At 35.8% G+C, this 22,256-nt stretch overlaps 1 protein-coding gene across 3 annotated transcripts; it reads left to right on the top strand.

Moving 5' to 3' along the window:
* The first annotated feature begins 240 nt into the window (after positions 1-240).
* On the top strand, positions 241-21,288 carry TMEM106B (transmembrane protein 106B). Of its 3 annotated transcripts, XR_014246439.1 has the most exons (9): positions 241-479; positions 2,785-3,006; positions 6,102-6,165; positions 10,057-10,216; positions 13,294-13,434; positions 13,692-13,741; positions 14,487-14,540; positions 15,301-15,502; positions 20,667-21,288. XR_014246439.1 is itself a non-coding variant. In XM_082398573.1 (8 exons), exons 2-8 carry the CDS (start codon positions 2,787-2,789, stop codon positions 15,437-15,439), a joined length of 828 nt encoding a protein of 275 aa, XP_082254699.1. In that variant the 5' UTR covers positions 241-479; positions 2,785-2,786; the 3' UTR covers positions 15,440-21,288. The 3 variants fall into 3 exon arrangements, 2 of the variants coding, with proteins under 2 accessions (XP_082254699.1, XP_082254700.1); XM_082398573.1 differs by having other exon boundaries at positions 15,301-21,288; XM_082398574.1 differs by lacking the exon at positions 241-479 and adding an exon at positions 674-1,199 and having other exon boundaries at positions 15,301-21,288.
* The last annotated feature ends 968 nt before the right edge of the window (positions 21,289-22,256 follow it).

The raw sequence follows: 22,256 nt of genomic DNA, 5'->3' as shown, positions 1-22,256 counted from the left end.
CAGGGCTGAGGCAGGCAGTACACGTCTCTCCCCTCTGCAAAGGGAAATAGCCGGACAGGGAAAAACGGAGGGGGGACTAGTATTTTCAACTCTTCCCGTGATAGAGCAGCCAAATTTTAACTCTAAGTCTTGGGCGACCAAGGTAACGAAACAGAGCGCACAAGCACAGTTCCAGTTTAGGAAGCTCCCTTCAGAGCTTTAGGAAGACGGAGGAAGAACGCATGCGTGGTGCACGCTTCCGGGCCACACCTCCTCCTCTCCGGGAGCGCTCTGCGCAGGCTCGGGCGCAGGTTGCAGCAGCGAGGGGCCTCAGCTGTTGAGGTTATTGTGCTGCCCCTCCCCCACCCGTGCCCCGCGGCGACCCAGCGCTGCAGGCCCGTTGCTTTAGCCCCAGCACCCGGGACTGCGGACTCCGTGACCCTGTCTTCGGGCCTGTCCGCGCCGGAGCAACTCGGGACTGCGTAGCACCCCGCATGCCGGTGAGCGACCCGGGACGCGCAGCCTCCAGGTCCCCTTATGGAGCGGGGCCGAGCGGGCGCCCTGGGAAGAGCCGAGCCGGATGAGGAGGTGGAGGAGGGGAGGCTACGGGGCCGCTGGGCACGCGCGGAGACCGGGGGGGCGCTCTGAGCTGGGTTATGGAGGTGTGTCATCACCTCTTAGCCGGGCCCAGCTTCCGGCCTAGGGGCTCCGGGCTTCGGCCCTAGCCGGGCGCACGGGAGAGATTCCAGGTCCCCACACCTTGAGTGGCCAGGTGGCCCCTGGTTTTCCTCTTTTTGTGTTCTTGCCCGACTGCATGTATCTTATCTTTAACCTTTCCAAAGTAGGCAGGCTGTAACCTGGGTTTTGTTGATGTAGCTTATGAAAGGCGCCGACTTCCTTCGTTCAGAAGATCACGACCCATTTAAATTGGATGGAGTCATGTACTTTTTTTTCCTTTTTCCGTAAGGAGTCTAAAGTTCGGGTTGGTTTTCAGTAAATTACAGGAATTTGATAAAAATATTGAGCACAGCGGTCTAGCACCTCTTTATAATAAACTAAGGAGTCTCTAGGAATAAAAGTTGTTAAACTTAGCAGTGCTCTGGGGAAAATCCAGTAGGGAGGGCAGGGACGCCCAGTACCTGACGAAGTCTGGCACTTGTCCATTAGCCTTGATGAAACAAACACCAGTCCAAGGTCGAAAGTATCAAGGCAACTGTTACGTAAGTATAGAAAGCAGGCCCAGACTGAGAGCCACCTGTTTTTGCCTTGTGTCTTTTCCCTTCTTAACACATTCCAGTGGGAGGCACCCCATACCTCTGTTAACTGAGATCGTAAAAGGGTGCCGCTGAGGCCCATTGATCCCAGCTCATCTAATATTCCACATAGGCCCCAAGGTCAAAGTGTGTGGGGACAGTGACGTTAATTCACCCCTGAACCACCTGTGACTGGCAGGTATTGGTTTGGCTTGCATGTAATGTCTATGAGCAAAATCAAGAGAAAATAATGCATTTTTAGGAGTCATAAATCATTTACGTTTTTGAACTTAATGGGCAATGTGTATATAAATTTTTTCAAAATAGTAAAAATCAGCATCTTTATTCATCCTGAAGTTTTCAGTTTGTCTACTAGTTGTATAATTTTTTATCCTGCTGTTTACAGTGTGTTTGGGTGACCCTAACACATGGATGGCATGCCAGTTTTAAAAAGCAAACTTTTCTTCATAGCATAAGATAAATTGAGTTATTTTGAGTGTCAGTTTTCCTCATTCACATCAGTTAGAATTTTTTAAAGAAATATGTCTCTTTATATGAATGTCTTTAATAACCTATTTTTAGGAACTGATAAAAAATATATGGTCAAATTTAGAAAGAGAAGGAATGTATTATTTTTAAAAAATAAAAAAGCTTTCCCCCTTTGTTAATTTGTCCTCAGAATATCAACCGATTAGAATATATGAGTTTTTAAGTTTTTTTAATCCTTAAAATTGTGACTTTAACTGCACTGTTACTGCATTACCTACCTACGGAGGTTATTTTGATATAGGTACTAGCGCTAATTATTTTTATTTGTCTTTAAATTTATATTTAATTTCCCTCCTGTATTTTTGATACTGTCATCCTAAAATTTTGAAATTAATGTTCTAAATTTTACTGCTTTGTATTGGTGAATTATAGTCAATATTTTAGAATATTAATTTCATAATTTTAACTCCACCAACTGTTGAATGAAAGAAAAATCTGGAGGTTTGTTTTTTGAGCTGTTTTTTTGTTGCAAATATTTAAATGTTTAAAGCAAGAAATGTGAGGATGAGAAAGATTGGGGATTTTATTTATCACATAGGGGCATGAATTTTAAAAGGCTGAAAAATACTACTTTGATATTTCCTGGTGATACCTAGTTGTAATCTGCCCAAAGCAAATTTGCCTTCAGTGCTAATTGATTTAAAGGTAGAATGTGTTTTTGTTTTACTCTAAGAAGAGTGAAGTCCATGTGTTTCTTTTCAGAGAACTCTGAGAAAGTGGAGACTTTTGTCAAATTTTAATGTTGTTTGAAAGCCCATTCTTATCATAACTCTGATATGATATCATTTCATAATATTTTGTTAGAAAAACACTTTTGGACTCTAGTAAATGGCTCCCTTGTTTCAGACATTATTTTGATTGAGTATGATTCTAATCCAGATAGTGATTTGAACGCTCCCTTGAAGGTTGTTCTAAATTAATTTGATCAGTATAAATATCCTATAATGTTCTTGAGTATACTTCTTGACTGAAGTTTACTGTAAGATTTTTTTTTTTTCCTTAGACATGGGAAAGTCTTTTTCTCATTTGCCCTTACATTCAAATAAAGAAGATGCTTATGATGGAGTCACATCAACTGAAAATATGAGGAATGGATTGGTTAATAGTGAAGTCCATAATGAAGATGGAAGAAGTGGAGATGTCTCTCAGTTTCCATATGTGGAATTTACAGGAAGAGATAGTGTCACTTGCCCCACTTGTCAAGGAACAGGAAGAATTCCTAGGGGTATGTGTTATTGCACTGTTTTTTCTTTAAAGAATGATTCCAGGTGTTTGCACAAATACTATAAAATCCGTGGGTCTGAGCACAACCCTTTATGTTTTAAAGACTTAGAATTACAGTTAAAACTTCATGTCAGTTATCTTCAGTCAAAAGGACACGAAGAAACAAAGATTTTAATTAGGATCCTAAAGCAATAATGAAAACCACTCTTCTACCTCCACTATCTTTTCTTTCCCACCTGCAATTATAGCAGATATGCACCATCTCTTGACTGTAAACTTTTAGTCCTATTTGGCATCAGTAGAAGTCATATCACAGTCACCTTGCCATATTGAGTGTTAGGAGCAATTTAAGTAATGTGGTGACCTAATATTTTTGATTTGTTATTTAAAGAATAATAATAAGATGGTCATGCACTAATTAGTTATTTTTTAAAGGATCTACATGAAGAGGGATGGTATATGAAGATGAGCCATATAGGGGAAAAAAATCAGTTTGTGGCATGTCATAGGGGAAGTCAGTAGGGAGTAATCTCCACCTGCTGTTTGTAGGCTACTTTAGTAGCAATGGCAATAAGTAGCAATAGTAAAAGTACCTTGTACTATTCTCATTTTCTGCTTGGTTGAAGTTGTTATTTGACCCTGGAGAGACCCCGAGGGGAGGACAAAATGACAATATAAGGCTTTATCTTTGCAGAGGTAGTAGGTATTTGAGAATAAAAGGATTATTGTAGTTAAAGGTATTAATGCACCAGGCTGGGGGCAGGGGGAGGGCTGGAGTCTCATTTTTGCAATCTGGATACTATATTTTTGAGGTATAGCTAGTAGGCATTTTTAGCAGCCTGGATGTGCATTGTGGATAGTAAGATTGAGGAGGAATTCAGAGGTATTTTTTGTCTGAGCAACTGGAAGAACGGAGTAGCCATTTATTAAAATGGAGAAAAGAAGGTTTGAGTGTATGTGTCAGGTGAGAGATCAGGAGCTCAGTTTTAGATATGTACGCTTGGAGATGCATATTTGACACCTAAGTGGATACGTTCAATAGGAAGTTAGTTATAATAAGGGCCTGGAATTCAGATGCAAGGCCTAGGCTGGAGTCATCAGTGTATAGATGATACTTTAGGTGAGTTGGATGAGAGCACCAAGGTTGTCAGTGTGAATAGAAAACGGAAGAGACTTTAGCACTGAACCTTGGGGCATTGCAACATTTTGGGTCAGTGACATGAGAAAGAATTAGCAAAGGACACTAAAAAGAGCAGCTAGAGTAGAAGTAGGAAATCCCTTTGTCTGTGGTGTCCTAGAAGATAAATGAAGAAGATGTACTCCTTGGTAGAGGAGAGATTGATCAACTATGTTAGACCTGATCAAGTAATGTGAGGACTGAGAACTGGCCATGGGATTTGGTGATTTAGAGGCTACCTTTAAAAGAGCAGTTTTAGTAGCCTGCAAAAGAATGTATAGCATGTGTAGAGTAGGATCAAGAGTGCATAGAAGGAGCAAAATTATAGTCAGAAAATAGCTTTTTTGAGGAGTTTTGCTGTTTTAGAGGAAAAGGAGAGAAGAGGTGGTAGCTAGAGGGGGCTATACATCAGGAGAAGAATTTTTTAAAGATGGAATGAATAATATGTTTGTATGCTGATGAGATTTTTCCATAGAGAAAACACTGATAATGCAGGCAACAGAGGACAATTATTAGATCTGGTGCACAAGTGCAGAGGGCTGCTCCTCCAGAGGAGCATGGGCAATTTGCTCCTAGCAGTAGAAGGGAAGGTAGAGTATATGGACGCAGAGGCAGGTGGGTAGGTGGGTAGATGTGGTGGTAGCTTGTGGAAGTTCTCTTTGCCACATCATGAGCTGAGAGTAAGGATAGGGGAGAAGATATTGGAGGTTTGAAGAGAAAGCGGAAGTTATGAAATTGTAGTTTGGGAGAGTCAGATTAAGAGTATGCACTTTTTTTTTGGGCCATGCCACACGTCTTGCGGGATCCCTGACCAGGGATTGCATCCGGCCCTACGGCAGTGAAAGTACAGAGTCCTAACCACTGGAATACCAGGGAATTCCCCAGATTGAGAGTATGAACTAGAGAAATATAGGTGGCATTTTTAAGGGCCACTTGAGATAGTAATCTAAATGAGACTAGTGAGCATAGTTGTTTGTTTTTCTTTATCTACTTTTAGCTGTGTGGATATAGGCATAGTAGCCAAAGCGTTGGTTTTAACCAGTTGCAGTTTAGACAGATGAATACCACCAAACAAGATAGGATATGTACACACACACACACACAGATACATATTGTATATATTATTTATATGTGGGTATGGTAGGGGGAGTGTAGATGAGGGGAGACTTGTGGAGGGAGCAGGGAGGAATAATGAAAGTATTATGGAAAGCTTTAAAAGAGAACTTGACTGCGGTGCTTTGATAGTTAATACAAAGAGCCAAGTTGTGATAAGATTGGAAAATGGGCATTTAAAAGTCCATTTATCCATTAAAGCATATGGATAATGCTCAACCCAAGAAAGAAATGCTGAATTTTGAAGTGACTTAATGTGGAGAGGGGTGTGACCTGAAAGAGTCCTGGAAGACTGTGTATAAATAGGGGTTCTTGGAGCATGAGACTTAATATGTGTCAGTTTTGGTTTTCAGGGGAGATAGTGTAGGAACCTCTGCAGTTATAGGGGTTTCAGGACAGCGGTAACAATATGTTTCTTCTGCTCTCATTCAGATAATCAAATTGAAGTCTTAATGGAAAACTGTGGGGAATAGAAAACCGATTGGGTGAAGGAAGGCCTGGTAAATCCAGATCTTCTGAAAGCTGGGACTTTTTAGATTTTTTTTCTCTGGAAGAAAGAGTTACTCTTTCTCATTCTTTATAATATTTTTATTAGCTAGAAATCTAGGTATGAAAAAACACAATATCTGCTTTGGAACTCAGCTGCTACTGGATAATTTTTGAAGATGTTGAGAGCAGTTTACTAAAGGAATGAGATGAGAACCAGATAGTATTCTGGTCTTTCCAAACCAGACTTTGATGAGGAACCACTATATTTTTAATTAATCATGTTAATAAATTTCTAAATCTAATTCTTTTACTTTCAGGACAAGAAAACCAACTGGTGGCATTAATTCCATACAGTGATCAGAGATTAAGGCCAAGAAGAACGTAAGTGATTATAAGAAAATGGCAGGGTTTTTTTTTGTATTTTTTGCTTTTTACATTATGTATAAGTAAATATTTTAATTAAAACTATTCAAAGGAAAAATGCTATCAGGTTCTTAAGTTATACCATCATATACTTTATGTCATTAAATAAAAAAAGGATTCCTGATTGTGGTAAGTTCTTGAAAAGTACTTGAGAGAAATGGTGTAGAACACAAGCCAAGGAAATTGAGCATAAATGTAATTGGAGTCCCTGAAGAAAATCAAAGGAGGCAAACTGAACAAATAGCAAACATTTAATTCAAGATCACTTCCCTGAAGTAAAGCAATACGTGAATCTACATATTGAAAAGACAAGGACTTCCCTGGTGGCCCAGTGGCTAAGTCTTCGTGCCCCCCATGCAGGGGGCCCGGGTTTGATCCCCGGTCAGGGAGCTAGATCCCGCATGAGGCAAGAAGATCCTGTGTGCCACAACTAAGACCCGGCACAGCCAAATAAATAAGTAAATATTTTCTTAAAAAATTAAAAAAAAGAAAAGACAGACCATAATTTTGGAAATAATCAACCCTTCTTAGTGAAATTACTGGACTTCAAAGGTAAGAACAAAAGACTGAAAAGCCCCTTTGAGCATCCAAGCAAAGGATCAATTAATTTATAAGGCACAGAAAATCAGATTGGCATGTTACTTCTTGACCACAGTGCTTTAAACACATAAGCAGTAGAACAGCATGTCTAAGTCTTCATGGAAAGAAAATGAACCCAGGAGTTTATAAACAGTCAGTCTGACCCTTTATTATGTAATATATAGACAGTTACGAATGTGCAAGAAATTAGGGTTAATTTCCTAACCTTAACAAGCAGAGGGAATAGCACCTGAAAGGGCCAGAGGAGTGGTCCAGCCTTCAGATGTATGGCTAAAGTAAACAGTGCTGTGGGAAAGTGGTAGAGATGAGGCTAGAGAAAATAACAAGGACCAGATCCTGGCACCTGTAGTAAGCTAAGAAATCTGAGAACTTATAGGAAGCTCCTCAAGAATTTTTAGGAGTTTCAGATTTTTAATAAAAAACAGTAACTCTCAATATGTAGTAAAATTATAATATTTTGGGAAAACTGTGGTTCTTTGTAAGTTGGAGTTGTGATGAGGTAGCCAAGAAATTCTTAATTGCTTTTGTCTCCATACTTTAGCTATGTCATTTAATCCTCGAAACAAACCTACAGGTTTTAAAATGGAGGAAAAGAGTTAATTACCTAAAATACTGCAAATATGAAATGGCAGATATAGAATTGTAACTTTAGTCCAAATAAACCACACAACCTTCATAACTTCATCAGTACTGTATACTTTGCAGGATTCTGTTACTGTCCCTAGAGCCATAAGAAAAATTATTACTGATGAGTTTTGTAATGGAGATCTATGTACTTCATCAGTGAACTAGCCAATTTTTCAATTTGGTATGAAATACTGAGAGGAATGTTATTTTATTGTCCCACCAGGTTCAGTAATATTTGTTATGGCTATAAGCTTTGGGTACAAAGTAATTTAGAATACTGATTCATATATTCACACCTAGAGCTGACTTACAGGCCCTAGGTACCAGACCGTGGTGGGCTCACCTGCCTGTGAGAAATAAAAACACTAAAGTGTAAAAAAATCCAACAAAGTTCACATTTTTATCATGATTTTTAAACTCTTTTTATACCTTTTTAAGGTGTTTTGGTGTATAATGGGTACTATAAGTGTGTGTTTAAACTACCTATTAGGTAATCCAGCAGTGATCACCACCCTACTCAGGTTGGAAGTCCAGAGTGAGTGAGTGGGAACTTCTCCCTTTGCTCCAGACAGCAGTATAGGTCAAGTGGTAGTGATTTAGTGAATTCTTGTTTGTTTTATTTTGGTTTTGTTTTTTGTTTTCTGTTTTTTTTAATTAATTTTTTTTGGCTGTGTTGGGTCTTCGTTTCTGTGCGAGGGCTTTCTCTAGTTGTGGCAAGCGGGGGCCACTCTTCATCGCGGTGCGTGGGCCTCTCACTATCGCGGCCTCTCTTGTTGCGGAGCACAGGCTGCAGACGCGCAGGCTCAGTAGTTGTGGCTCACAGGCCCAGTCGCTCCGCGACATGTGGAATCTTCCGAGACCAGGGCTTGAACCCGTGTCCCCTGCATTGGCAGGCAGATTCTCAACCACTGCGCCACCAGGGAAGCCCTTTATTTTGTTTTTTGTAAACCATTTTGCGCTCTTTTCTTAACTTCGGCAACTTAAAATACTCAGAAACATTTATAAAACATCTGCAAGAGGTACTTGAAATAACTGTTGTGAGGGATAAGATGAGATCCATCAGGGCGTTTAGGTACAAATCTCTCTTTAGGGAAGAGAGGATGGAGGAAAGGATAAAGCAAGAATTTTTTGGATGGCTAGAATATAAGGAAAAGATAAAGTAAGTGACATGCAAGACAGAAAAAGAAACCAAAAGAAGGGTACTATGGGCTTTGACAGAGTGCTGTTTATTGGAGAAACCAGGGAAATTCTTTCGTCCCTGAGTGTCCATGGGGAGATTGCTTCCAGGAGCCCTCGCATATACCAAAATCTGCTGATGCTCAAGTCCCTCATATAAAATGGCACAGTACAGTCGACCCTCCACATCTGAGGTTTCAAATCTGTGGATTCAACCAACCATAGAGGGAAATTTTGATCCATGGTTGGTTGAATTCAGGGATTCGAAACCCACAAATACTGGAGGGCCGACTGCAGTGTCTTGAAACTCTAGTTTTGATGGTAAACTTAAAGATAAGAGGCAGTTTTCATCTATGGAAATAAAGAGTGAGAGATGGAAGAGAAACACTTCCATCTGGGAGGCAGATGAATAGCAAAGTCACGGGAGGTTTTTTTTTTTCCTTGTCTTATCTCTGCATAATAATATCCCCTTTCTTGATTTTAAAGAAACAGTTTAACAGCATCTTCAAAGCAGACATGATTAATGTAAACAATATTTTTAAAAAGGAGTACAGGGACTTCCCTGGTGGCGCAGTGGTTAAGAATCTTCCTGCCAATGCAGGAGACACGGGTTCGAGCCCTGGTCCGGGAAGATCCCACATGCTGCGGAGCAACTAAGCCCGTGCACCACAACTACTGAACCTGTGCTCTAGAGCCTGTGAGCCACAACTACTGAGCACGCATGCTGCAACTACTGAAGCCTGCGCGCCTAAAGCCCGTGCTCCGCAACAAGAGAAGCCACTGCAATGAGAAGCCCGCGCACCACAAAGAAGAGTAGCCCCCCCTCACTGCAGCTAGAGAAAGCCCGTGCGCAGCAACGAAGACCCAGTGCAGCCAAAATAAATAAATAAATAAATTTTAAAAATAAATAAATTAAAAAATAAATAAAAAGGAGTACATAAATACTTTCAGATGAGGAGACTCAAAACGGACTTAGTGAGACTGATGAAGCATATGGTTATGTCATTACATTTTTAAGGGCTTCATAGGTGGTTCTGACAAGCAGTCACCTTAGGGAATCATATAATGGTAAAACTCAATGTGAAAATTCTGTTTCAGTGAATTCATCAGGGAATCTTGAAATCTATACTTTTATAAAGCTCCCCAGCTTGATTCTAATGAGCAGCCTGGTTTGGGAATCACCACAGTAAATGTTCTATCTATAATAAGCCTGAAATCCTAGTCTGCAAAAAGGTAAATATGTCTTTTAAGGAGACCATTTTAACACTTAATATATTCATAACTAACCCTGTTCAATACTTTTATAATGTAAAAAGTTGATAAAATCATACATCTTTTCCTGCTGGTGTAAAAGGGGAAAAATTCAAAATGAAAATGTCTTCTGTAAATGTTTCATTATGTAATTTTTGATGCATGTATATTTAAATATTCCATTTTCCTTTTCAGAAAACTGTATGTGATGGCTTCTGTGTCTGTCTGTCTGCTTCTTTCTGGACTGGCTGTGTTTTTCCTTTTCCCTCGCTCTATCGACGTGAAATACATTGGTGTAAAATCGGCATACGTCAGTTATGATGTTCAAAAGCATACAATATATTTAAATATCACGGTAAGTACATATTTATATTAAAAACATTTGACTTCATTCTTTTATCATGTTAAGCAGCACCTTTGTCCTTATTGAGAGAACATTAAAGGTAACACTCAGTTTTCTTTCTGTATGTCTGCTGTATTGACCTTTTCTGTCATTTCTGATTGTGCTGAAAATGGCAAATTCTGTGTATACAGAATCATTTAGCATTTGAAGATGCCTTTGGGAGGGTAAAATAAACAAAACAGTTAATTACTGGGAAAAAAGTAATTAGTCTATTTACTTTTCAACATTTGACTGAATAGCTTCTAGCCAGACATTAACATAGTTATTAGTTCAATAGATGTTATACATGTAACATTTTCATTTCCTTGTGTTTTGTGAAACACAATTTTTGCCATCTTTAACAGACCATTCCTTTGTTTTAAAAGGTAGAGAACAAGTGACTGTTTGATTTCTCTTGCAAATTAGTATGTGTGAAAATTTGTGTTTTTCAGGACAGTGGTTTTTAGGACTCTACAGCCTTCCCACACTTGAAAACAAACAAACAAACACCTCAGAGAAGGTCTTGTACCTGTTTTACATGTTAACATTTATTTGAAAAAAGCATGGTTTGCAAACCACCGCATTATTAAAAAGGAATATATATATTGCTTCAGGCTTTAAGGTACATCTGTGTGGCAGTGATTTGTTTGGAAGAGTGATATTGGACTTCAGTTGGTTTTCCTCAAAGAGGTGGTTGGTATGCTTGAGGTTGAGGTAGAGATGCCTGTGGTGCTGGTTGGGAGGAGGGGGATTTAGAGGGACAGGAAGTGAAAGGGAATGTGTGTTAAAGTGGAATTACTACTTAATTATAGGAAAAAAAGAACTCCCATGAATTCATTTATCCTCATGGCGTACTGTCAAACGTTGTCAACCTTTAAAAAACACACACACAAATTTTAAAAACCCTGGGAATTCCCTGGCAGTCCAGTGGTTAGGACTCTGCACTTTCACTACTGAGGGCCCGGGTTCCATCCCTGGTCGGGGAACTAAGATCCCTGAGATCCCATAAGCTGGGACTTCCCTGGTGGTCCAGTGGGTAAGACTCTGCGCTCCCAATGCAGAAGGGGCCCGGGTTTGATCCCTGGTCAGGGAACTAGATCCTGCATGCATGCCACAGCTAAGAAGTCCACATGCTGCCACTAAGAAGCCTGCATGCCGCAACTAAAGATCCCGCGTGCCGCAACGAAGACCTGGTGCAGCCTAAGTAAATAAATATTTTTAAAAAAAAGATCCCACAAGCTGCACTGCGTGGCTGAAAAAAAAAGCTATATACATGGAAGAAATACATATGCATAAAACATAACACAGTACTAATTGTAAATCATTTCCTATCATTGGGGAATTATTGTTGGGTATTTTTCCACTTTAACAGCCATTTGGAAAAAGGAACAAATTTTCCCTTTTTGTGTGGTGTTTAAAACAATGGCCCGATATTTTTGGGCAACCTCCGGAGCCTGTTTTAGTATCAGATAACTGTAAATTTATAATGAAAAATAATAAAATCCATGTGCTGGTCCCTTTTAGATACCAGAAAGTATATTTAAATGTAAATATCTTACTTTATTTTAAATAATTATTCAGGAATTCCCACATTTTGGGGTACTAGTACTTGACTAAATTGAGAAAGTGTGAACATTAAATAGGAAATAGGTTTATTATATAGATAAACATTAGGTTTAACTGGATGACAGATAAAAAGCTGAGATTTCTTTAGGTTTTCTATCAGTATTTTGAAAAATGTAATTATATAGTATTACTTTTGTTTCTTAAAATGAGTAGTATATATTACTACTCTTACTCTTTTTTAGTAGTATTTATTGTCTTTCTACTTACGAATATGTTTAATTATCAATAAAAGACATTTGAAAAATACCGTAATGTATATCTTTACTTCTATCTAGGCCTGACTATTAACATGTAGTCTGCCCTCCATATCCACCAGTTCTGCATCCATGGATTCAATCAACCTGATGGAAAATTTTTCTTTTTTAATTCAGAAGAATTTTTTTTTATAAATTTATTTGTGGGTTTTTTTTTTTTTTTTTTTTTTTGGCTCTGTTGGGTCTTCATTGCTATGCACAGGCTTTCTCTAGTTGCGGCGAGCAAGAGCTACTCTTCATTGCGGTGTATGGGCTTCTCATTGTGTTGGCTTCTCTTGTTGCGGAGCATGGACTCTAGGCACACGGGCTTCAGTAGTTGTGGCATGCGGGTTCTAGAGCGCAGGCTCAGTGGTTGTGGCACATGGGCTTAGTTGCTCCGTGGCATGTGGGATCTTCCCGGGCCAGGGATTGAACCCATGTCCTCTGCCTTGGCAGGTGGATTCTTAACCACTTAACCACCAGGTTAATTTAGCCACCAGGGAAGCCCTATCTGTTATTTCTTGATTTAACATTTTTCTTTTTTATTTCGTTGACTATTTTCTAAAGTAATTTGAAACAGTTGTTTTAAGTTAGAATTGCAAAAGTTGGCCCCAGCTGTTAGTTAAGTATAGAAATGATACAACTGCATTTCTTTCCAACCAGTTTTGAATCGATCCCATTTTTTCTCAAAAGTGACCTGCTAGAAGTCTCTACTCATGAAGTTAAAATACCAATTTTTTTTAAATGGAAAGTTTATTTAAAGTTGTGTTTAACATTTTAAAAGGTTGTCTTTGTATTTAATAGAATCGGAAGTAGCTTAGTCTGTGAAGATGTACGTCTTAACATTTAGAAAAATTTAGATGAAATTTTAGAATGTTTTTTATTGAATTTTTGCTAAGGCCACAAATACATTTTCTAACATTCATTTTTCTGTATTCTTGTACTATACATTTTCTGGGCCTACTTTTTAAAAGTATGTGTTCATTGTAGGCCTTTTATATACATAGTACTCATGCATAAAACCAAATAATTGGTTCATTGAATGTTCTTTGACATTTTTGGTGGTACTTTCCTTCCTCCTAATAAATTAAGCATAGCCACAGCTGGAGAGTCATCTTCTGTATTAATTTTGATTCATGTTATGCTTATTCTAAGATAACCTGTACATTTTGTGCCTCCTTTCTTTTTCAGAACACACTAAATATAACGAACAATAACTATTATTCTGTTGAAGTTGAAAACATCACTGCACAAGTTCAGTTTTCAAAAACAGTTATTGGAAAGGCACGCTTAAACAACATTACCAATATTGGTCCACTGGATATGAAACAGGTAAGCTTCATTCATGAAATACTTTGGAGGAGTTAAATGAGTCTCAAGTTTGTGTATCATATTAACTTGAGGGAGATGGGGGATTTCCTAAAGACCTAGACTTTGAAAAGTATCCCATACATGTGTAAGAGAAAGTCCTAGAATCAAACCCATAAAGGGAGAAATTTCCAAACTCTTTGAAGTTATAAAATGTATCTGAAATACTTGATGTTTTGATCCTGTTCTCTATTGATTTATTTTTATTTTTTGCCCTTCAGATTGATTATACAGTACCTACTATCATAGCAGAGGAAATGAGTTATATGTAGTAAGTTCTGATTTTTAATTATTTTCTCTCATTAAATTATAAAGAATAAGTGTGTGTAGGTGTGAATATATATATATGTTTAATTTCCCATCATCTTAGAAGTGACAAGACCACATTTTGGAATATTCCTTCCAGCCTCTGATCATCTCTGTTCTTCTCTTCTCCCTTTTCAACACGTATAACATTAATGTATATATACGTATACACATAATTTTTTTTTCAGAATTAGGATCATATACACCATGGCACTTTTTATTTACTATGTTATGAGAATCATAATCTCACATATTCTAGTATTTGTTTCTGTTTTAGTATAGGAGGACTAAAATTGCTAATGATGTTTAGAACTCTATTGCTGGTTTGAAGTTGTAAAGGTTTTAAATTAGGTCTAAATGATTATTAGCTCTTGTTAAGTAAAAAATAGTGATAAATTTTTATCATCTTTTCATATCAGCCTGATTCTGCGTAACTAATAAACTGGTTACCAAAATTTCAAAAGGTAAACAAAAAGAAATAATAAGTAGACAACTCTGTAACTGCTGTAGTATGAAGGCATAGAATAAGAAGCCATGAAAATATTAATCATCATTTGAGATACAGAAAATGCTCAACCATTAAATGCTTATTTATTATATCTTAATAGTATTTCTATTAGCTTTAACATAGGAAGAGGAACTGTAATTAAACTATTTTAAATTTATAATGTCATAGTTTGTATTTATTCACATTGTTTTTTCTTTAACAGTGATTTCTGTACACTGATATCCATCAAAGTGCATAACATAGTACTCATGATGCAGTAAGTACGGATTTTTTTTTTGAAAGATTCTTTGTTTAAAAACTTCAGATGTATAACATTGGCTTAGAGTATACACATCTTTATAAATGCTGTCTCATTTGGGTTTTAAGCCTTACAGGAGTGCAATGAGGTGACGTAAATAGTGCAATGAGGTGAAGTAAATAGTATCCCACTTTACACATGAGGAAATGGGAGCTCAGAGAAGTAGTGAGGGATCACACAGCTGCTAAATAGTGAATCTGGACCTTGCAAGAACTTGGGAAAATGGTAGAAATTGGGATAGAAGGATGAGCTCAATACCCAATTCCTTGCTGCCTGTGGTAAAGGCAGTAACAGTAGTGAAGACCAGTAATGTTACTGGTTTGCAAATTGGGTGTTATCCTAAGCCATGAAAACATTGTAGGTTATAGGTTGGGTATTTGGGCCATTAGCTAACATTTGATTAACCTTTTCCTCTGATGAGAGAACTGTGTGATTATTTTTAAGAGTGCAGTGAACTAAATATATTTTTAATTAAAGATAGGTGTTTTGAAAAAATACATTTTTGTATATAATTATTTTTGGATAGGGCTTTCTCAGCCAGCATTCCTGTTGTCTGTTGGGGAAATATTCCCTAAGAGGCCCATGTCCACAATATTAAGTTATCATTAATCAAATAATTTCTCCCTGGAGAGAATTTTGATATATAAAGTGTTCTCACTTTAGAAAGCTTCTTTATATATAACTATTCAGTGTTTCTCCCCATTTATTTTATTTTTAGAGTTACTGTAACAACAACTTACTTTGGACACTCAGAACAGATATCCCAGGAGAGGTACCAGTACGTTGATTGTGGAAGGAACACAACTTATCAGTTGGGGCAGTCTGAATATCTAAATGTACTTCAGCCACAACCGTGAAAACTGAGAGATGCACCTGGAGAAGAAATACCTATTGATATTTTCCAAACTCTGAAGGATGAGGTACTTACTTCCTGATAGGAGATCTTAAATTGAACAACCTAAAGTTTACACTTCTGTTTTAAAAGTAGAGCTAAGAGTATGTGGACTTGTAGGTTATTACAACTCTCTACTCTGTGTTCATGGTATTTGTACCAGGATCTTTTACTTGAATCTAAATTTACTGATTGGTTTTCTTTGCTCCTGGTCCCCAAAGGGGAAAACTAAGACTTCTCCTACAGGATAATAAATAATTATTTAAAATTCATAGCTCTAAGCACTACTGAAAACATAATTGATGATTTGTGATGAACATAATTATGTGATGAACATAATTTGAGAAACTTTATTTCTGAATGTTTTTATAGAAAATTACTGTGGGCCTATTCATGAAGACATTTAAAGAGTAACCTTTTTTTTCCTGTTTTATAAATTCCCATTGCTACTTGGTAGTATTTCAGCTATATGCTATTTTAGCTTTTAGCTAAATGTTTTTATTTTTTCATTTTGAAATCCTACTCATTTGCATGTTTTTGTCAGTCTTACTTCAAGCTATTGCTTGCATAACACTTAATAAACCAAAATAATCTTTGCAAAATTCTGTACCTAAAATTTTTAAAAACCCCTAAATAATGTGTTTCACATGTCTTTCCGTGTTAGTTATAGTTGTATGAAATTTTTATGTAATCTTCAAACATAATCATTTAATGTACAGTATTGTAAATAAATTCTGCATGGCTTTTATGTAGCTTTAACAAACATCAAATAAAGTGGTACAGATTTAAAATATAGTAAGTTGCTCATAAAAATTTTTAAAAAAAGGAAAATGATATTCAGAAACCTCTAGAATGTATGTTTCCAATTATATATTAGATCAGGCATAACATAGATTTGAAATAAAATATTTTGATGCTCCACTTTTTTTAATGTTGCTTTTCATACTAAAGAATTATGAATACACTTACTTTTCACAACTGTTAGGTACCCAAATCATCAATTTTATGAATGTTTCAGAGGAGGAAGTTATTTCTTTGGTAAAATTATCCAAGAAATCCTGTTATTAAATTACAGTGGCTATAGCAAAATAAAACCTATATTATGCTTTTAAAAATTTAATTACTTTGCACATCATGGATATCATGCCCCTAGCAGTTACATTTTTAAAGGTTTCTACTTTTAGTTTGGATTTTATTTAAAATTGTTTTCAAGTGTAAATTATTGACTTATTCATTTTGCTATTTTATATTTTTAATACCATTTTGCATTTGGGCTTTTTGCCTTTTTGCTTACCACGTTCTGAGTACCTTTTAAATACCTACCACTGAGCATAGGGGCTGACTGTGATACCAAAAACAGTAAGTGGCTTGAGAGTAGTTTCCTATGTTCCTTAGTGACAGAGATCAGGTTACCCCTCTCCCTACTCCCAAAGTGCCTAACATGGGTCTGAAACATTCTTATTTATAAGTCTGACTCTCTCAACTATAGAACATGAGCTTTATTTAATTAGTTAGAGCTAATGAAGCCCTCCTTTCTGCCTTTAAACCTACTCAGGTTTCCCCTTACTTAGCTTTCATATTACTTTCTCTAAGTTTTCCTCAGTGAACATTTAAATGGGTGAAATGCACTAACTTCTTTTTTTTTTTTTTAAACTACTTAGTCTTCCCTTAATCCATTGCTAACTCATCCATCCTTAACTATTAAACTAAAATCACCCCTTTAAATTTATTATGGATTTTGTAGTCCAACCCAATCTTTAATATTTTTTCTATGTTTTTTGACTACTCCCCTTCTCCTTGAAATTGCACTTTTCTAATGTGTGTGTTCTCTTTGTATTTTTCATATCATTCTCATTTCATTTTTTCTCATTCTCCTATCTTTTGATATCTTTTAATGAGTAGTATCCAGACCCTCTTCTGCCTCAAAATTTCTACTCCTGTATCTTCAACAATCACCTATATTAGGGCTTCCAGCTCTGTTTCTACATACCTGACCAGTAACCTATCTAGTTTCTCATTTAGCTAATGACTTAGAGATAACAGTATTTCAGTGACTGTGTAAAAATCAAACAATGTTAAAAATTTTTTTATCATGTTTTGTTCTCACCTGCCCTTATGTCCCATTTCTTCAAAATCATCCTTCAGATATGCCTCCTTCAAAAATCAATCCTGATTTATTTTCCTGCTTTGTATCTTTTAACCTCGGAAAACTATATAGTGTAAATTAAATGGACTTTTCTGTTGATGTGTAGCTTTAATATCCTTTTAGAGTGCATGCAGAGTATCTGCTGAAGAGTCAGAAAAGTGAGAGAACATTTGCTTTTACTGACTTAGTTTTGAATTTTTTTATTCATTCTTTAAATTAAAAACTCTTTATTACACCTACTTTCTGTGGAGTTCAAGTGAGAAAAAAACTGGAATTTAAAATAAGTTAAAAAAAAACAGTAGTAGAAAAATAAAGATCACCTGTGACTACTTTCAAAGAGGGTTAAGTAACTGCCAGAAGAACCCTAGAGCAAAGCAGGCTGTAAATTAACAAAACTACAAAAGCACATTAAGGTGAAGCAGACTTATAGCCATTAAAAAAAAAATCTGGAAAGGATGGATGAGGCTTTAACTTTTCTTAGGTCATTGTCCAGTGCAGTTTCTTATGTGGTAATAGGATTTTTTAAAAACGGCTCTCAGACCTTATTCAGAAGACGTGGTAAAGATGTTACAATTTTTTTTTTCTGATAATTCCAAGAATAAATTTCTCGTAAATTGCACCTTAAATAGACTGGTCATTCTAACCAAATCTAATACGTAACCAGCCTACATGTTTTCATATTACATTTATATAGCACTGTGCCCTTTCAGAATTCTTTCATATGTTTTTCTCATATCATTTGCCATAGTCCTGTGAGTCAGAAAAGGAGGGTAGTAGGATCCTCCTCTTTTAGAAAAGGAAAAAGAGGCATGGAGAAGTTGAGGGACTTGCTGAAGATCTCATATTTAGTAAATAGTTTAACTGAGGCCAGACCTAGTTTTCCTGTCACCCATATCTGTGCTCTGTCACTTAAAATGCCCATTGGAAAGCCCTGTTGACTCAGGTTAGTATAAATAAAAATTAGAGAAAACGTTCACGTAGGTAATGGTGACAATCAGAATAATACTGATGGACTAAGATTTTGGGTATCTTGAAACTGGTACCTTAAATGTTTTAAATGGGAAATGTAAAATATTTTGGAGCATGATCTGTAGATTAATTTTCTGTTAAAATTTAGTACTCTGTGATCATTCCAGTAAAGATAATAGATATGTTTCAGAGTAGACTAATTATAAATAATAGAGATTAGTGGATTGAGATTTGAAACAGTTAACAGTTTGAAAATAAGAGATAACAGATAAACTGCTTGAAATGTCTAAATAACCATCTTTACTGTACTACATAACATGTAAATGGCTGTGGTTTTATTTGTGTTCATTTTTTCCATGTTTTTGTTTGTTTAAGCCAATGAGGTAATTATTTTCTCTAAGAATTCATGACAAGAAAATAAAATTCATTTCAGATCTTCTGAATTGTAGTCTGGGAATAACACAGTGTGGTGTTCAAATAGATAGGAAGTGACTGCCAAAACATGATAAAAGTAACTTAGGAGACTTCAAACATCAGCCTAATGAATCATTTGTGGTTCTTAGCCTTATCATTATTGCAGTATAATTCTGGATGTTTAATTGGAGGACATGTCCCCAACTTTCTCTCATGCCATTTTGTTTGTTTTTTAAAAGTTTTAAAATAATTCTTTGTATAATGACTATATCTTATTTAAGAAAATGGTTTGTTAGGTACTTGACCCCAAAGTCACTGCTCAGTATAGCTAATATTTATTGGTTACTTACTGTGTCACATACTGTACTGTACTAACCTTTCATGTGCATTATCTTATTATCCCTCAGAAGAGTTCTTTAAGGTAGTTACTGTCATTGGCCCCCCATTTTATCTCTGAGGAAATTGAGTTTTAGAGAAGTTAAGAAGTATGTATAAGTTGGAAAGTGGCAGATTAGAGATTCAAAACAGGTCTGTTTGACTCAAGCATCATTGTTCTTAAAATAAGCATATTTTCTTTCTAGCCTTTGAAAATGTTTTAGTCATAAAAATGTATTGGATATTGCACTTAATATAGAAGACTGAGGTTTTTGATAGTATTTTGAAGAATACTATTAAGATGCTTTATTATTTTGTAGATCTTTAATATAAAAATGTTTATCATTTTTTTTAGCTATTAATACTTATCTGTTAGATGGATTTTTTCTTTATAAAAGATATAAAAATTTAAATTTACAAATATATATCAGGCTTCCTCGATAAGCAGTATGAATTGAATTTCAAGTTATTAGGTTGTAAGCCAAAGGTTACTCACCAGAATGTCATGATTTTTAGCTCATAACATCTGGAAACAGTAACTACTTGGCTCAAATACATCTAAGAAGAATTAATTTTATTTCTCTCTCTTTTTTGTAATATCAGATTTTAAATGAGATGTTAAAATATTTTAAGGAAAAAATGTTTGAGAGGGTGGGATAAAAAGACTGAAACATTATTTCTTTAAAAAATGTATTTTTACATGAAAACAAGATATATTTGCAATGTGTTCAATCAAAATATTCACTTCTGTATCCCAGATCTACATATTTCAAAGGAAAAATGTTCACTTGTCAGCTGAAATTCCTGATTAGAACTAATATTTGTTTATTTTTGTGCTTAGAATGTAAATTTCACAGTGGATTTTTTTTTTTTTAATTTACCTTTAATTTGGATAAAAGCAAGTGATATATTTATATACTACAGGGATAAAAATGGTAATTTTCATTTTTTAAAAAACTACCAATGTGATTATATTTTTAGTTCTTTTTACTCATGTTTAGCACAGGCTTTAAATTAAAAAATACACTATAGGCTGTATTGACCCAAAAAGTATTCCATAAATTAATTTAACAAATATATGGCAAGTTTTTCATAGCTATAGCTAATTCTTCTAGAAGGAAGTTGTTGCCTTCTGTTTAATTACATTAATTGAAATGTGTTTAAGAGAAATGTTTTCAGCATATTTTGTATACTGAAAAAAAAATAGGGTTAGTATTGGGCCAATGGCCAAGAGGTAACGTTACTACCTTGTAGACTGTTACAGTTCAAATTGTCCCACTTCCCCCAGAATTTTAGAAACTAGAAGTCTGGGAGATGCTGTATCAGCCGTACTCTGGTGATTCTAAATGCTGTAAGTACTGTTCATCTTTTGTTATTGTGTGAGATGGGAAAAAATGCCAGATTGCAAAAGATGCATAATTTCATTGTATAATGGTTTGTTTTAGGCATAAAATATCAGCAAGTCTTGTCTTGTGTGTTTTGTCTTATATTTCCTCATAGAACTAAATTAAGTAAGATTTTGGGAAATGATTTTAAATGCTTTCTGAGTTGACGTGCTTGGTCAGATATTTGAGTGATGGCATTGCTGAGTAGACTCTAACCCATGATTCTAGTTGTGGAATAAAGAATAACGTAGAGCGTGAGACTATGTTTGGGCACTTACTCTTTGTTTATATTAGGTATTACCCTCCATCATAACATACTTATTAAATTTCCAAGTTGGGCAGTTCTATAATTATAACTATTGTTGCTGTACCTGTAACAAAACATGCTTATGATAGTAAAATGAATAGAAGTGCCCCCAAATACTATTTTTTTAATTCACTTGTAACTGTTCCTCTTATAATTGTGTATGACAGAATCAAATTTGTAAAACTTTTAGCATGAAAAATAAAATTTGTATCAGTCAAGTGTCTTGGTTATGCTTTTGAAATTCTCTTGACATAAACAAATCAGTGTAAATATTAAAAGTTCTTCAGCTTAAAGCTTTTAAGTTCCTACAGTTGTTAGCCAAACTGCACTTTAACATCATATTTGATTTCTTTTTCTTTCATCTACTTAGCTTCCAATTTGTCGCCTAATTCTATCTATTCTACCTCTCTAGTATCTCTGGAATCTGTCTCATAGTTGAAATGTCTGTTGCTACTACTCCCTAATTTTTTATTGAAAAAAGCCCAAGTCCTTACTGTGGTATTAGGAATCTTTTGTTATCTCCCCACAACCTAAATTCACAATCTTATTTCCTATCTTTGCCCCTCAGTTATGTCCCAGGCAAATTGAGATGTTTGCCATTCCTGGGAAATAGTTCTTTCTTTTATCCACACTTTGCTCATTCTGTTCCTTTTTTCCCAGAAAATTATGTAACCATTTCTTTAGTCTCCCACTCTTACTTATTTTCCAATACCCAGCTCAAGTGTCCTTCCCCACTCTCCTTCTCTTCCTCCAAACTTACTGAAACATTTGGGGACATATTTCCACATGTGTACTTTGAAAAGAATTGCCTAATCACGAAGATTTTTGATTTTGTTTTTGAACTTTAACTTTTTGTTTTGAACTGAACTTAAAACTTGTTTTAAACTTTTGTTTTAATCATTAGTTATTCAAATACATTTTGCTCGCTTAGAGTTAGTATTTTCATTAAGGTTTTAAAAATCTTTTATCAAGTAGAATGATCTGAAGTTAGATGATATGTGATAAAAAATATCTTGGTAGAATGATAGGGGTGAAAAAAAGATTTATTATATGCATGTGCTTTACCTTGCCAGTTTCTCAAGAAAGAAAGAAGAATCATTAGCAAATTCATGAGGGTTTTTTCCTGGTAGATTTCTGTTCCTTTGATCAGTGGCTTTCAGAATTTCTTTTTAAGTTGTAAAACCTA

This window comes from Balaenoptera borealis (genome assembly GCF_965194805.1).
Source record: "Balaenoptera borealis genome assembly, chromosome: 7".
Taxonomy (NCBI): Eukaryota; Metazoa; Chordata; class Mammalia; order Artiodactyla; family Balaenopteridae; genus Balaenoptera; species Balaenoptera borealis.
The sequence above is the reverse complement of the archived record's forward strand: the minus strand, read 5'-3'. Positions and strand labels throughout refer to the sequence as shown.

Excerpts from the sequence above, each read along its gene's own strand:
- TMEM106B (XM_082398573.1), top strand. The coding sequence starts at position 2,787 with ATGGGAAAGTCTTTTTCTCATTTGCCCTTACATTCAAATAAAGAAGAT. Across the intron at positions 10,217-13,293 it reads CAATATATTTAAATATCACG|AACACACTAAATATAACGAA; the intron begins GTAAGTACATAT and ends TTTCTTTTTCAG. Across the intron at positions 13,742-14,486 it reads GAGGAAATGAGTTATATGTA|TGATTTCTGTACACTGATAT; the intron begins GTAAGTTCTGAT and ends TTTCTTTAACAG.